Source organism: Poecilia latipinna, unplaced genomic scaffold (genome assembly GCF_001443285.1).
Source record: "Poecilia latipinna isolate Pla-1442-1.1 unplaced genomic scaffold, P_latipinna-1.0 Scaffold322, whole genome shotgun sequence".
NCBI lineage: Eukaryota > Metazoa > Chordata > Actinopteri > Cyprinodontiformes > Poeciliidae > Poecilia > Poecilia latipinna.
In genome coordinates this window covers 414,370-427,891 of record NW_015112938.1, presented here as the reverse complement: position 1 = coordinate 427,891, position 13,522 = coordinate 414,370, and the positions used below count along the sequence as shown (strand labels likewise).

The following is a 13,522-nucleotide window of genomic DNA, read 5'->3' as shown; positions in this document are numbered from 1 at the left end:
GAATAAAATTCTCACTATATGTTAATATTTTGGCAAAGCAGTAGCAACAAGCAGAAATAAATTTTTAAGTAATTCAGGGATGCTTCACTTATGTTTAGAATTATGTTTCTTTTAAGGCAACAGTTTTTTTTTTCCTCAGATTTAACAGGTTTTCCAGTAAGGCTTTGATTGGAGCTGTGTGAATGTCAGTGTTTCCAGTAAAATTCTAAAAATCTCATATTCTTTTTTTCTTTTTCTTCTTACTTGACTTCCCATCCATAGCATATGCTCCCACATATTTTCATAAGACTCTGATGCAAAAGTTGGACCCCCTTAAACAAATTAATCTGCTGAGTAACAACAAAGAACTTAAAGCATGTTTCACCTAATCAAGAAAGACAAGGAGAAGGAAAAGGAGCTGGGCAAAAAGGAAAAGAAGGACAAGAAAGAGAAAAAAGAACGGATGTCCCAGTCAGAGTTGAAAAGCCTGGAAGAGATGAGCATACGTAGGGGTCTCTTCCATGTGAACAGAGCGAGCACCAAGAGGCAATCTAGGACCAAGCTAGAGATCTCTAACCCTATTCCAATTAAAGTGGCTAGTAACACAGAGCTTTCTCTGACAAGTGTAGAGAAAGATTATCTTCCCAATACCCAGGAGCCTGACGCAAGACAAACGTCTGCAAGTACCTCTGGTGAAGATCAGATTTGTAATCAAGTGGAACCTCAGCGCTGCTCTGTAAAGGAGAGAGCAGCTAAATTTGGGGAACTGGCTAAGACCAATTCATCAGTGAGTCAGAGGCAAGCCACTATGAGTCAAAAGAGTATAGATGGTAGCAACCCAGGTCTCTCAGATCAGAGCAGGTCTACCTTCAATTCAGTGTCCTTTCCCAACCCAAAAGGCACTGCTAAGGTTCACGTTCCTGAGATTGTAGAGAAGACCTTCCCTGGCGTAGACCTACAGTTGCCTGTGCTCATCACTCCACCAGTACCAGATCCACGAGAGCTTGAGATTCAGAGGCGAAACACAGGGGACTTCGGCTTCTCTTTGAGGAGGACCACCATGATTGAGAGACAACAGGACGGAAGCGTGTGCCGGCGAGTTGTACATTTTGCAGAACCAGGCGCAGGTACCAAGGACTGGGCTTTGGGCCTGGTGCCAGGAGACAGGCTTGTGGAAATCAATGGAATCAACGTGGAGAGCAAAAACAGGGATGAAATTGTGGAGATGATCCGTCAGTCAGGAGAGGCAGTCCGGCTAAAGGTGCAGCCGATTTTGGAGCTTAGCGAGTTGAACCGCAGCTGGCTGAGGACCATTCAAGCTCTGCCCAAAGATATCTTCGATGTGAGTACAATTTTACACCTACTATTCCAAGTGCTTTCCTGTTTTTGCCTTGGGCTATAATTATGTGATGGGTCTTGTGGTCATTCCTACTTGGAAGAATTCCTCTGTACTTATCCAAAGTAATTGGTCAGTGCACTCTTTTAACCATGTAGTCTATAAACCCAAATATCAGATAACCTATTTACTCGTCAACATCATTTCTTTTGTCATTATGCTTCTATTATTGATTAGGGATGTTGTCAGAAGTCAGAGAGGCTTCTATCTCAATGTAGTGTCACATTTCCTCGTAACAAGTCATTGAGAATGTTCTGGCATGGAGAATACCTAAATTCAAAGCATGTATTATGTTTTTTCCTTTTCTTCCTTTTCTTCCAACAAACACAATTACATTTTAAAAGGGCACCAATAAATGCCAAACCAGCAAAGAACCTGGCTTATCAAATTATGGCGACCAAGAAACAGAATGGCAAACAAAAAGCTCACTAATATTTTTTTAAAACTGGACTATGAGAGTGATTTGACTGAGGGGACAAAAAAGAGACATCTGGACATAAAACAAAAATAAGTAGAATGTGGCTTATTGACAATGATGCGATACCTTTGTGTTATCAGATTCTTTCATGATATATTTACTGCCTCCCCCTACTTTGGGTGAGTTTAAGAAAGGTTTCTTGCTGCACAGGGAACTCCAAAACTCCTTTTGCAAATGCAGCTTAATGCGGGTTTCCTAAAGTGAGTGTCTATGTAGTTCGGATGTATTTGTTGACAAATTAAGTTTGCTGGATGTAGCATTTTGTGCCATATTATTTTTACATTTACAAGAAGGTTTTAAATGTTTAGTATAAGATATTTTTATATTGTATTATAAGATCTCTGGTCTGCATGTAAGGATCTTAAACTCAGTTTAAAACTGATTTCATGCCTGGAATACAGACTTAATGAACTAATAATTGAGATTATAGAACATTAAAAAATTAAGCATTTTTGGATTTGCAGTGTTGTTTTTCCTGAGTCAGTTATCAGTATTTAAGCAAGAAAAAGATCCCCACCCCTTCATCTGTTATCTTTCTTCATGTCTAGATAATGGGTATAACTGTTATGACACCAGTAATGTGATTTTGTGCTTGCTTGTATGGGGGAGTGTCTAGCGTGTGTGTATGGGTCTGTTTTGAAAGAGAGAATGTGTTCGGGTGTACATATAATCCCCCAGCCCGCCCCCCATCCCTTTGAGACCAAACAATGGGACGCTGAAAGAAACAACGGCTCGAACGCCACCACAGCCGATGGCCATATGGCCTGGTAAGACTTGGCTGGCGGCCCGTTCGGAGCTCTTTTCTCCAGTATAATCGTGGGCAGCAAGCAGAGGGCCATTAAGTTAAACTCTTTATTAGCTGGCACAACAAACACCTTAATTTGCGCTTAGTACTGTCTCTTGTCCTGGCAGAAGAGTTCAGAGAACAGGCTTGGTTTGGCCTGGTAGTATGCTATTAAGTCAGTTACATCAAGAAAGTTGGGTGAATTTGGTGAGTTTAGTTTGATGTTCACACTAGAAAATACATGTACATTCATTTGCTATTTTTAAAGAGCTGTTTGTCCTTTTCTACGTTGTTCCACATCCAGCCTGTCTAGCTAATTATGAGACAGGGCAAATGAAAGAAAATGTGCTTGTGAGGGTGACCCAGAACCAACAGAACTATTTATAGGTAGTTATAATAAGAACATGTTCTGAATCTGGAGCTCTGCTTCTCAAATTTGATTTGTGAAGCTTGACCATGTGGTATTTTATTAGTTTTTTTTCTGTTGTTTTATTGAAATGTGATTAACTGCCTCATGTACATGCGAAGATTGATGATGCTCTCTTGTGTGTCTGGTTGACATGGAGCTATAGCCAGATGATGATTGCAAGTGAGCAGTGACTTTGTGGAATGACTTTGTCATCAATGTGACGTTGCCCAGCAACGTCTGTAACTGCAGGGAGAATACGATAATAATAAGCCTGTTACTGAACAAAAAGTGGCTGGACTGGTATCAGCTAAACACCTGCTCTCTTGCGCTGCACTGTCTGTCCCTTTTTTTTTTCCTGCTCTGCTTCATCATCATACGGTTTCTGATTACAACTCTGGTCTGCTTTTGACTGCTTAATACCCCCCTTAGTTTTTCACACTAATCTGTCATCACTCCTCCCTTCCCCCCAAAAAAATAAAATCTTTTTCTCAATCTAAATCCATCAAGCTCAAAATAAGTCTTGCATTATCTGATAAGATTAGCATATTTGTCATTCTTAAAAAGTCAGTAGCAGATCCCCAACAACTGTTTTACTGTTCTGGAGGCAAAAAGAGAGGCTAAACTTGATTAAAGTAGTTTAATTTTTTTGTATTGGCCTGTTGTATTTTAAGCTGTAACATCAAACACTTTCCTGCTGTGTGTTTGAGCCAAAATCCATTTGAAATGACTTTGTTTTTGATATTTATTTAGTAATTATTGTTTGTTGTTTTGGTGCACATATCTGCATAACTGCTTTATATTATACTCCTGCATTTATAATGCATTGTATAGTTATATGAGGCCTGGTGGTGTATAGTTCACAAGTGGTTTTAGAAGACAGAAATTATTAAATGCCGTCATGTCTTCTACAACCTGTCTAGTCAGGTTGCATTATCCCCATTGTCAGTGGGCGGATACAACAGGGGAAGTAGTTTCAAACAGGAATTAGAAACAGGAGGAGTTTATTTGTATAAAATGACCTGGTTTATGACAAATCTTAAAAACACAAGGTCATTCTTTTCTTTCTATTCTATTGAACTCGTACGTAAAAACAGTAAGCAAAAAATTGGATCCTTTTATTTTGGGTCTTGAAAGCAACAGGAACTAAAAATCACATACTGTGTGACAGATACCTGACATTCCAGGGTGTGTTACAGACACCCATTAATTTTCCTTGAGGTGTATTTACTTGCTTGACACCTACTTTTCTTGTTGGCAATTAGGAACTGTGCTTGTACTGCATGTACATCATTAGTTTTACCACCAAATGTGTGAGAAAATGTTCATGCTTTAGAATCAATTCTGATCTTTGATCTCTGGTTAGACTGGAAGACGTAACTTTGTGTTACACATTTTAATGTAGTTTGAAATTATAATCACTTTAATTCTATTAGTTTAGAATCCACAACACAGGTATTTAGCAAGTCAATCACGCCCAATTCATATTCAATTAATTTCAATTTAAAATTACTTAATTAAATGTTATTGCTCATATTAGCCATGTTTCTTCAGAGATTTGAAGAGGCTGTTTGGCTGTGAGCAGGAAGGATGTCCTGTAGCAGCCTGTATCGCGGCAGTTCTGAAGAAGCCTCCGATTGAAGACACTGTTGTTGTGTGACAGTCTCATGAAGAGGATACTCAAAGATGTTTTCTTTATTTTTAAGAAGAAATAATCATGACCACACCATAATCATTATTGATTCCACAGTCATGCCTTGAACAGAAGCAACCTGCTTCTATTGTTTAGCCTTTGCAAGGCTAAACAACTGATGTTGTTGCCCCAACAGATGATTTCAGAAAAGATTACGCTCTCTACAACAGACTTATAGTAGAAATGCAGCATCTTGCCGCAAGCACTGAAAGACCTAAGTTTCCTAAAGACGTGAAGTCTGCTCTGTCCCTTCCTGTAGGTACTGTGGTCACTGTGGTACCTGCAGTTCAGTTTGTATTCCAGGTGAACACTGACTGTATTTGTAGTCCTCAACCACCTTCACTTCACTTCAGCCACCCTTGAATAATTAAAACTTAGGCCCCCCTGTAGAAACACTTAGAACTGCCTATATTCAGTAGTCGACACATCACATGTAACTTAATATGCATTGATATGTACAATGAAAACATCTTGGCACTACTGCAGAAGCTAATATTGTCAATCCTCGTTATTTCAGTTATTGGGGTTACTGTCAAACAGCATCAAGGACTTCAGCTCCTTGACTGGCTACTTTGTCAGTGCTAGCAGTAGCATTGTGCCAAGTTCCATCTTCCCAAGCTGCAATTTCTCTTGAATGTTTTAGGTATGCACTACAAAATTAATTGGTGAATAGGTGGATTTCTGCGAATAAGTTGGAGTTGTTTCACAGAAAAATTCGGAAATGCTGAAATATGAATAGGCAGAGGCCCACTGTATAATCAAAATCAGTTCATTTTAAAATGCTATTTGATAAAAAAAACAAAAAAACAAGCTGTCTATTATCCTGAGCTAGTATATGGTGATGGTGAAGGGGAGTCACTCCTTTTTGGCAATAAGAGCCCTGCAGCACAACCCGTCGTGTAGATAACTGCTCTGTCAGTTGAGGCTTCCGTTGGCTCAGCACTATTTTACTGCTGCGACTCACCATGCTGGTACATGCTTCTGTACTTTATCCCTGGGACATTAACCTTGCATACAAGAAAAGTGTAAAGTCTGCTGTTAGTCTTCGCTTTATGTTACAGTTCATGAGCCAGGTAACTAAATTCAAAGTATGGAAGGGTTTATCTGGGTCAGAATCAGTGGTTTCTGTGCCGTACAGTGTTTAATCTTTACTCTGTGCAAGCAATGTGTGGACAAATAGTCCACACATTGCTGCGTCCCAGTAACAGACTCCGGGGATTAGCAGTCTGTGCTAGACAGAGCAGGAATGCTGCATGTGTGACTGGATACTGCTCGCTGTTAACATTCAAATGTATGGGCTTAGCAAGAAAATTTATCCTATTTTATCTGTCGGGAGCGTTTTACAGGAAGGCTTAATTTTTGCACATGTTTGACTGGACATTTGCATTTATATGTAACACCAGATGCCTTTGCTTTTATCATGTCTGGATCCAAAATGCACTTGATTTGATCACCAGACAGCTGATGTTCAGATGTCTGGTGAATAAAGTGCTTGATTGGGGTGATTCATTCCTACCTAGTTCAGCCAGTTTCTGTGTTTCCTTGTCTTTGTTTCTCTGCTGCGTGCCAAGCTGACATTGAGGTAAATATCCGCCTTTTAGTCATTCCTCCCTAAATGAGGAATGACCCAACTGGTTTTACAACAATGACGTTTCAGACATTTTTTTTTTTTAGTTTTAGAGACCGGATAGGTAGGTTTAACTTTAATGTCAATTAGTTAAATACATTACTAATAAACTTTGGTATGTTGTGTTTGGTTGTTCCTTTTCTTGCAAAAAAGCAACATAGCATAGAATGTGGGTCAACAGAGTGCAAAAGCAGACCATGGTGTGAACTGTAGGTTTATAGCTCCCTCTTGTGGTTTTAAGTATAAAGTAACCAACATATCATACAGTTTAAAGATGTATAGTGGCCTTGGGTAAAAGAATTTACGCTGTTTTTTATGACTTAAAAAGCCTTTTACTAAAATATCTTTCCATTAAAGTAACCAGATATGCGTTATTCCATTGTTTTGTTTTGTTCATAAGAAGCTTCTGGGAGGCTTAAAAATGTTTAAGCACTGCTTGATTAGTAAGTCTTTATTTTGGATTCTTTGTCACGAGGAGGCCAACGTGGCAGTGAGATAAGGCGGTAACAGTAGTTTTGGAAACTCTATTAATATCCCCTCTGTATTTCAGCAGCTGTCCCTCTTCCATCCCCCGGCCCAGCTCTTCTCACATTACTCCCCCCTGCTATCTATCCCCGAGTCTCACTGTGCAGCTCGGACTATGTCCCCACCCTCGAGATCACCCTCCCTCTCGGGGCTTTGAGTGTGCATGCTCCCGTCAGATTCAGGTCTTACCCTACCTTTAGGTGTGACTGGACCGCTCCTGCGTCTGAGGCAAGATCAGAAGGTTAACCAGGCCCAGAGAGGAGGTAATGGGTTTGAACCTCTGGCAGATTGAGTGTGCTGTATGAGTGGGGTGATCTTCTCAGGGCTAACCTCTAGCACTTCCATTAGAGCTCTGATAGGGTCTTAGAATGGCCTCCTTTGCTACTCAACCTACTATTTATAGGAGTGGACGCTGATGAAAGCAGGGCCTGAGATGGTGGAGTAGTTGCTGTGTAGCTAATTCTTGCTGTGGTATCACCTTGTTTTAGTTTAACTTTTGAGAAACTGCTGGAAGTTCTAAAAACTTTTAGAAATTATACACGTCTGTGATATATCACTATTATATAGTGTTTGTTGCGGTTTTTGTACTGTTGGAAACATCTTTTGTGTCGTTTCCTCTGTCATGGATTACCCAATTTGTTCTATTCTTTTTAATGGAACACGTCTAATATATAGTACATTTACTGCATTGACATAATTTCATCATTTTATTCATGTTCTTTTTATTGTCAGTGCTTTACAGTCTCTCTGATCTTTTGCTGAATAACCCGTTGTGCTGAAATAAAGTCTACAGTATTCCATCGCTTATCCCTGAACTTTATTTCTCTTTCATTTTAGCCACAACCTTCATCCCTTCTTCTCTGGCTGACTCCCATTTTCTCCCTCATTCCATTATTTTGTTCTCCATATTCCAGTGTAAATCCATGACTTCTGGCCTGTCACCATGGCGTACAGATCACGCTTCTCCTTCTGGGAGCAAAAGGTGTTTCACCTCTGCATCATGTTGATTGTTGCCTGTACATAAATATTCATTCTGATGTGTAGAGTGTTGGTTTGCATAGTGTGATCATTCTGTTTTTTGTTTGGCTATGTCTTTTTATATAGGCTAAAGTTGAGAACAAAACAGAAGTAAGTTGTCTTTCAGATGCATGTGTTGCCAGCACGTATTCATTTAATGTCTGCTTGGTTTAAATATCACAATGAGCTATATTGAAATAACTTGGAGTGGTTTTGAGAGTTTAGCTTTTCATTTTAATGTTTAATGCAGTTTCTTGTTAAAACATTGTTTTTGTTGACAGAACTGATAATGGCATGTTTGTTTATGAGAAGTTTTACACATTTAAAAGAATTATCCAAGCAATCTGACAAAACAAGGGGGTAAATTAATTGTTTAAGTTCTAATGTCACATGTTTTGGTGAAATAAATTGTTTCTCTAATGGATGGAGCATTTAGATGCACTGATTAGTATTTTGTGCTCAATTTCTGATTAATACTTTTGCAAAAACCTTATCTGGTTCTGATTTCAGCTGACTAAAATATTGTAAGCAATTAAATTCTTTTTTATGCTTTGTGGAAAAAATGTCAAAATAATCTCCTAACACTAATCCTAAAATAAAATAAAACATTAATCTTCACTGATGCTGAAGCTGGTTGAGCCTTCCTAGTCATTAAGAACCTCAAGACCGAAGAGTGTTCTCAGCATGGCATAGTAGTGTTTAGATAAGATGTGATTATTGATCAGAAAAAAAAAATATACATTTTTAGTTTCTGACTGGCCAATCACCATTTAGAGCCAGCCAAGTTTTAAATCCAACACCAACCAATTTCTTAGTGCACCTCTATTAATTCCTTAAATGCAAAGCATGAACAATCAATTAAAGATTATATTAGAGTCATTGACCCTTCACCCTAATATTTGCAAGCTGGAGCACTTTTCTTCACCGCTTTTATTAGCAAGTAGATTTTTTGGGGCTATACTGCCACCAAGACTGTTATTCAGAAAAATTACTTCTCAATATGCATGTGCATATCAATTTAAACTTTCCCATTAACTTTTAAATTTGAAATTGTTGGGCTGTGCTGAATTTATTGGCCTGACAGAATTACTTGACCGCAAGTTTAAAATATGCAAATTAAAGTCCAGCTTAGAGCTCCATTCAGAATAATCTCCTTGAAACTTTCTCAACTCAGAACTTGCCCCAAACTGAGTTTTTTTTCTTCTTCTTCCTGTATCAACCACCAATGGAATAATCTATACCATCTTGCTTTGCGTCTGTCCAGTCTGACAGTAGTCAGCCTCAGTCAGTCACTAATCCTGTCGCAGACACAGCCAGTGGTCCACAACTGACTGCATCATCAGCTGAAGGGTCCAAAAGTAACGGTGCCATGGTGGGACCGGATACTCCTGAGCAGGAGGAGAGCACTGGTGGTAAAAAGGTGGTACGAGTTGTGAGGAGAGTTGTCAGGCGGGTGGTGCCTGCTGGTACAGAAGAGCAGAGTCAGCCCACAGCATCGAATACGACTCTAACAAAACCTAAGGCTGCTGGAGAGGACAAAGATGACATATCTGTGGGACTGGCCAGTTTGATGGGCAGAGTTCGAACCAAGGAGCACCGACCTCGCACCCGCACTCAGGACCGCAAAGAGGATACAAAAGAGGAAGTGAAGCAGCAAGAAGAGGAGGAGAAAGAGAAGGCAGAAGAAGAGGAGGTAAAATCATCAGTGGAAAAACAAGAAGAGGTCTCATCTGTTGCACCAACTGCAGCTCCAAACCCAGTGCCACCAAAGGCAAACCCCCTCACCCCTCCACCTGGTTTTTTACCCCCTCCAAAACCAAATCCTTTGGTACCACCTGCTGGTTTCATTCCTGCACCCAAACAGAATCCATTGACTCCACCACCTGGTTTTATCCCTGCCAAACTGACCAGCCTAGCACCTTCCAAACAAAATCTCTTGATGCGACCTCCAGGGTTCATTCCTGTTCCAAAGACAGATCCTCTGGCTCCTCCTGCAGGCTTCATCCCAAAGCCTCGTCTGTTTGGTATAAAGAAACCAGAGGTATTGAGTTAACATGTGCATGTTTGCCTTTTTCTCTGTGTGTAGCATGCTTTTTAACAATAATACACAAGGAAATCATCACGTAGATACATTGTCCTCCAACATCAACTTGAACAAAATTGTTTTAAAAAAAAGAATTGTAACGTTTTATTTCACATATGGAATCAGTCTGCGTAATCTTTACTGTTAGCAAAATCACTTTAACAAGATAGTTTTTATTGCATAAAAACACTTGGTATAACAAAGACACCCTGAGTGATTAGAAGCAGAGGGCATGCACAAGCTCATGATAAGGCTTCATCAGTGTGTACTCATTTCCTGCACTGTGGTTGTCTGGCCAGTTCAAAGTGTCTGTGAGCACTGAGCTGTGACTCCTTACCATCACTTTCTGCCAGAATAGATATGGGGCTTTGTTCTGTCTGCCATAGGCAGGTAAGTAAAGCCTTTAAATATTTCTTAAGGCACATTTTTAAATAATCAAGACAAAAACACTTGTGGTGTTCTCTGAAGTAATTAGTTGCTTTTGTCATACATTTTATATTACCTTTTGAGAACCAGAAACAATGTATTTTGTACATTGTTCAGGCTTATGGGTAAATAATTTTAGTTTAGTTCAATCATTTATTAGTTTCTTTTTTGTTTGACATAATTTGCATTGCCATAAGATGTCCATGAAATATGGAGTACAATGAGGTAATTGGCCCACAAGGCCAGACTCCAAGTAAATTACCCCAGAAATGCGCCATCTTGATAAGATACCGGTAAATGGTGTTACATAGGAGCAGCATTACCAAGGCTTAAATTGTTTTTTCAAGGCTTATTCTGCTCTTTAGGAGAACCACTTCAGTGTCTAGCAATAGCACATCTTATGGAAATGGTCAGCTCATTATTTTCGTTTGCCGACAGCTGTACAGTGAGGATGATGTGATCGGATGTGACAATGAGCATTGTCCATATTTGTGGTTACATTTTAAGAGCACAAAGTTGACCCGTGCCTCGGAAAGCTATTTCTATTGTGCCAGAAATGCATCAACATTTTGTATATGTTTTAGCAATCTGTTTAATACACTATTGACTGACTAACGACATCATAGTTTTGGATATTTATTTAGAAACATTTTAAAATATCCTTACCGGTAAGACACATTCTCTGGATTGACATATCATGATTCTCTGTCTGCATTGGGGCAAGTATTAATGTTTGGTGCTGAGGCGATTATGGTGTAGGTTGCAGCAAACGGTAGCTTATAAGGCGTCTGACATAATCTTGTCAGCAGACAGAAGCAAATATGGGGCAAAACTGAATATACCCCTGTAGTTGCTAAAACTGTGTACAAGTATGTTTCATTGAAGTAATGTCAGCCGGAAACGTGTATACATTTTTTTTGTTTTTTGAGAACTTTTCATTTCCATAAAGCACTTCAATCAATTGCAAGTTACAGAGAGTTTACCAAGTCTTAAGTCCAATTCACATCTTTTTAAGAGATTCCTCTTGCTGAATACTGGGTGTTACAGCGGCCAGTAGATATGTAAAGTGTTGATTCAGTTTAGAAGGCTTTATTTACAATCCAACATTATCCTTAAATTGCTTTAATTCTTAAAGTTTTGGTAAATTCTTATTTTTTAAGTAGGGTCATTACAGGCGCATAAATAGGAAAAATAAAGATGCGTTCGTTTTCGCAGCTCTTGTCCCTTTATGACTTCTTAAGAGCTAATTTCGATTAACTCTGCTCTGGTTCCTTGGGAAGAACATCCTGCATGTTCAACTAAGGCTTGTTTAAATTTTTCAAAATTACCCTCAAGAAATTAGCAGCAAATTGTTGTTGATACAACACAGATAAAAGCTGCGAACCATTTTATTCCTTAACTGCACCTCCTAATGAAGCAATTTTCTTTAACAGCCATGTTCATTTCCTGATTGAGTCAACCGGAACACCAAATTACATGGGAGTGGCAGTAGTTGATGGTAGCTGTTTTAGACTAAGGTTAAAATAGAATGCAGCCTAAAACATAATTGTCAACTGTACTGCCATCGCCTCATCTTAATGTCATCTCTGTGTGCGCATGTTTTTCTCTGTGTGTTTGTGAATATTTGAATAAATGATGTAAGGTAAAGGAGACGTCTTGCTCCCCTGCGGTGCCCAACGGTAAACCATCCCCTGCTGCACAGGAGAATTCTGCTGCAAAGGTACACATTACAGTGTGTGCTTTTCACATTTAGAAGTACTACATATTTTTCTTTTTCACCATATTCTTTTATTTGCTATCAGTTATCAGTTTTTCTTCCAGCAGACAGTTACACGGGTTTCTTTTGGTCCATTAACCTTACCTTCTGGCTATGGATTTGCAATTGTTGCTGCTCGATTTTAGGCTCCTGAGCTGATTCCGTCTGAGGAAGACCACAAGCGTGTCAGGAAGATCTTCACGCTAGATGGCAATAATGTAACTTATATTTGCCCTGTTGCTGGTCTTTATTCGGCATGCTTGGTCGGGGCTTTTCTGACTACTAGCTTGACTCCGTTGCTTGCTTATCCAGACAGAAGGCAATTTTTCTGACAAGCTTTCAAATTCTGGAGTTAATCTGCTGAAGGACACAAGTCATATAAGGTTCCTCTTACTGAATCCTGACACCAACAATATGAATCTATAATTTTTTGCCAATTTTGGATCACACAGTTACAGTTAGAAGTTTACATGCGCATGTCTCAGGCATCGATATCCGATAAATTTGGACATTTCAAATATTTGATGCAATATTTATGCTACAGAGAGGGGCTGTTGTAAGTTGTAACACAGAGAGGCCACATTATTGACATATAAAATGTTTGGGGTGGCTATTAGTTTTGGTCTTGTCATTTCTTTGGTTTTCTTCTTACAGTTAGGCACATCAATACAATATACTTGTCAAACTTTGTATAGATTTTGTCTGGTTTTTTCTTTGGAAAGCAGTATAATATAATGGTATTTTGGACAATTCTTCACAGCTGCGAGTTTTCCAAAATAAAATTGACAGTGGAGGGAGCACAGGAGTTGTCGTGTGGTATTGACATCAGCACCATGCAAAAATAACTTGGCTTGGAAGTCTATGTACCATTCTTTTGGGAACAGTAATGGCAAATTACTGGCCTGTTAGATCAGCCAGTGCCTCAAATTTAAATATGTACCTCTCACCTCTTCTTCTCGGAAATTATTTCTAATTATTGTTTACACTTTGAAATCCTGTTTCTTGTTGGTCACACACCATACCTACATCACTTTCCCGACCCTCAAAGCTTTCCTTGGGGTCAGCACTATAGCAACTGTCAAACGTGGTGGTCACAGTATCAATTCAGTTTGCACCAGACTGACAACAGGTTTGTCAGTATTGCCTGAATACTATTGCTTTCAAGAAGTGTGTCTGTGGCACAACACCAAGTAGTTTAAATGAACATTACCATTTCTGATTAGACATAAATATGGACTTGCAATTAAACCAACATTTTTATTGATGATTATAAAAAAAGTATGTGGTTTCTCTCCATAATAAATTCAAGTTTGTTCACCAAAGTCTTGATTTTAAAAATCAGTGACTTGTGA

The 13,522-nt window shown here is 39.1% G+C and overlaps 1 protein-coding gene across 10 annotated transcripts in view; it reads left to right on the top strand.

Annotated features, from left to right (window-relative positions):
* The first annotated feature begins 262 nt into the window (after positions 1–262).
* The window catches only part of LOC106949063 (unconventional myosin-XVIIIa), an 80,395-nt gene continuing 67,135 nt past the window's right edge, over positions 263–13,522 (top strand). For 4 of the 10 annotated variants that reach the window (XM_015035068.1, XM_015035065.1, XM_015035064.1 and 1 more), the window contains exon 1: positions 263–1,321. In XM_015035068.1, coding sequence (XP_014890554.1) covers positions 356–1,321 — 966 coding nt within the window. In that variant the 5' untranslated portion in view covers positions 263–355. Of the gene's footprint in view, positions 1,322–7,012; positions 7,152–7,802; positions 7,871–7,992; positions 8,017–9,169; positions 9,947–12,056; positions 12,135–12,316; positions 12,389–13,522 lie in introns of those variants that run through there. The other 6 variants (XM_015035061.1, XM_015035063.1, XM_015035059.1 and 3 more) reach the window with 5 other exon arrangements.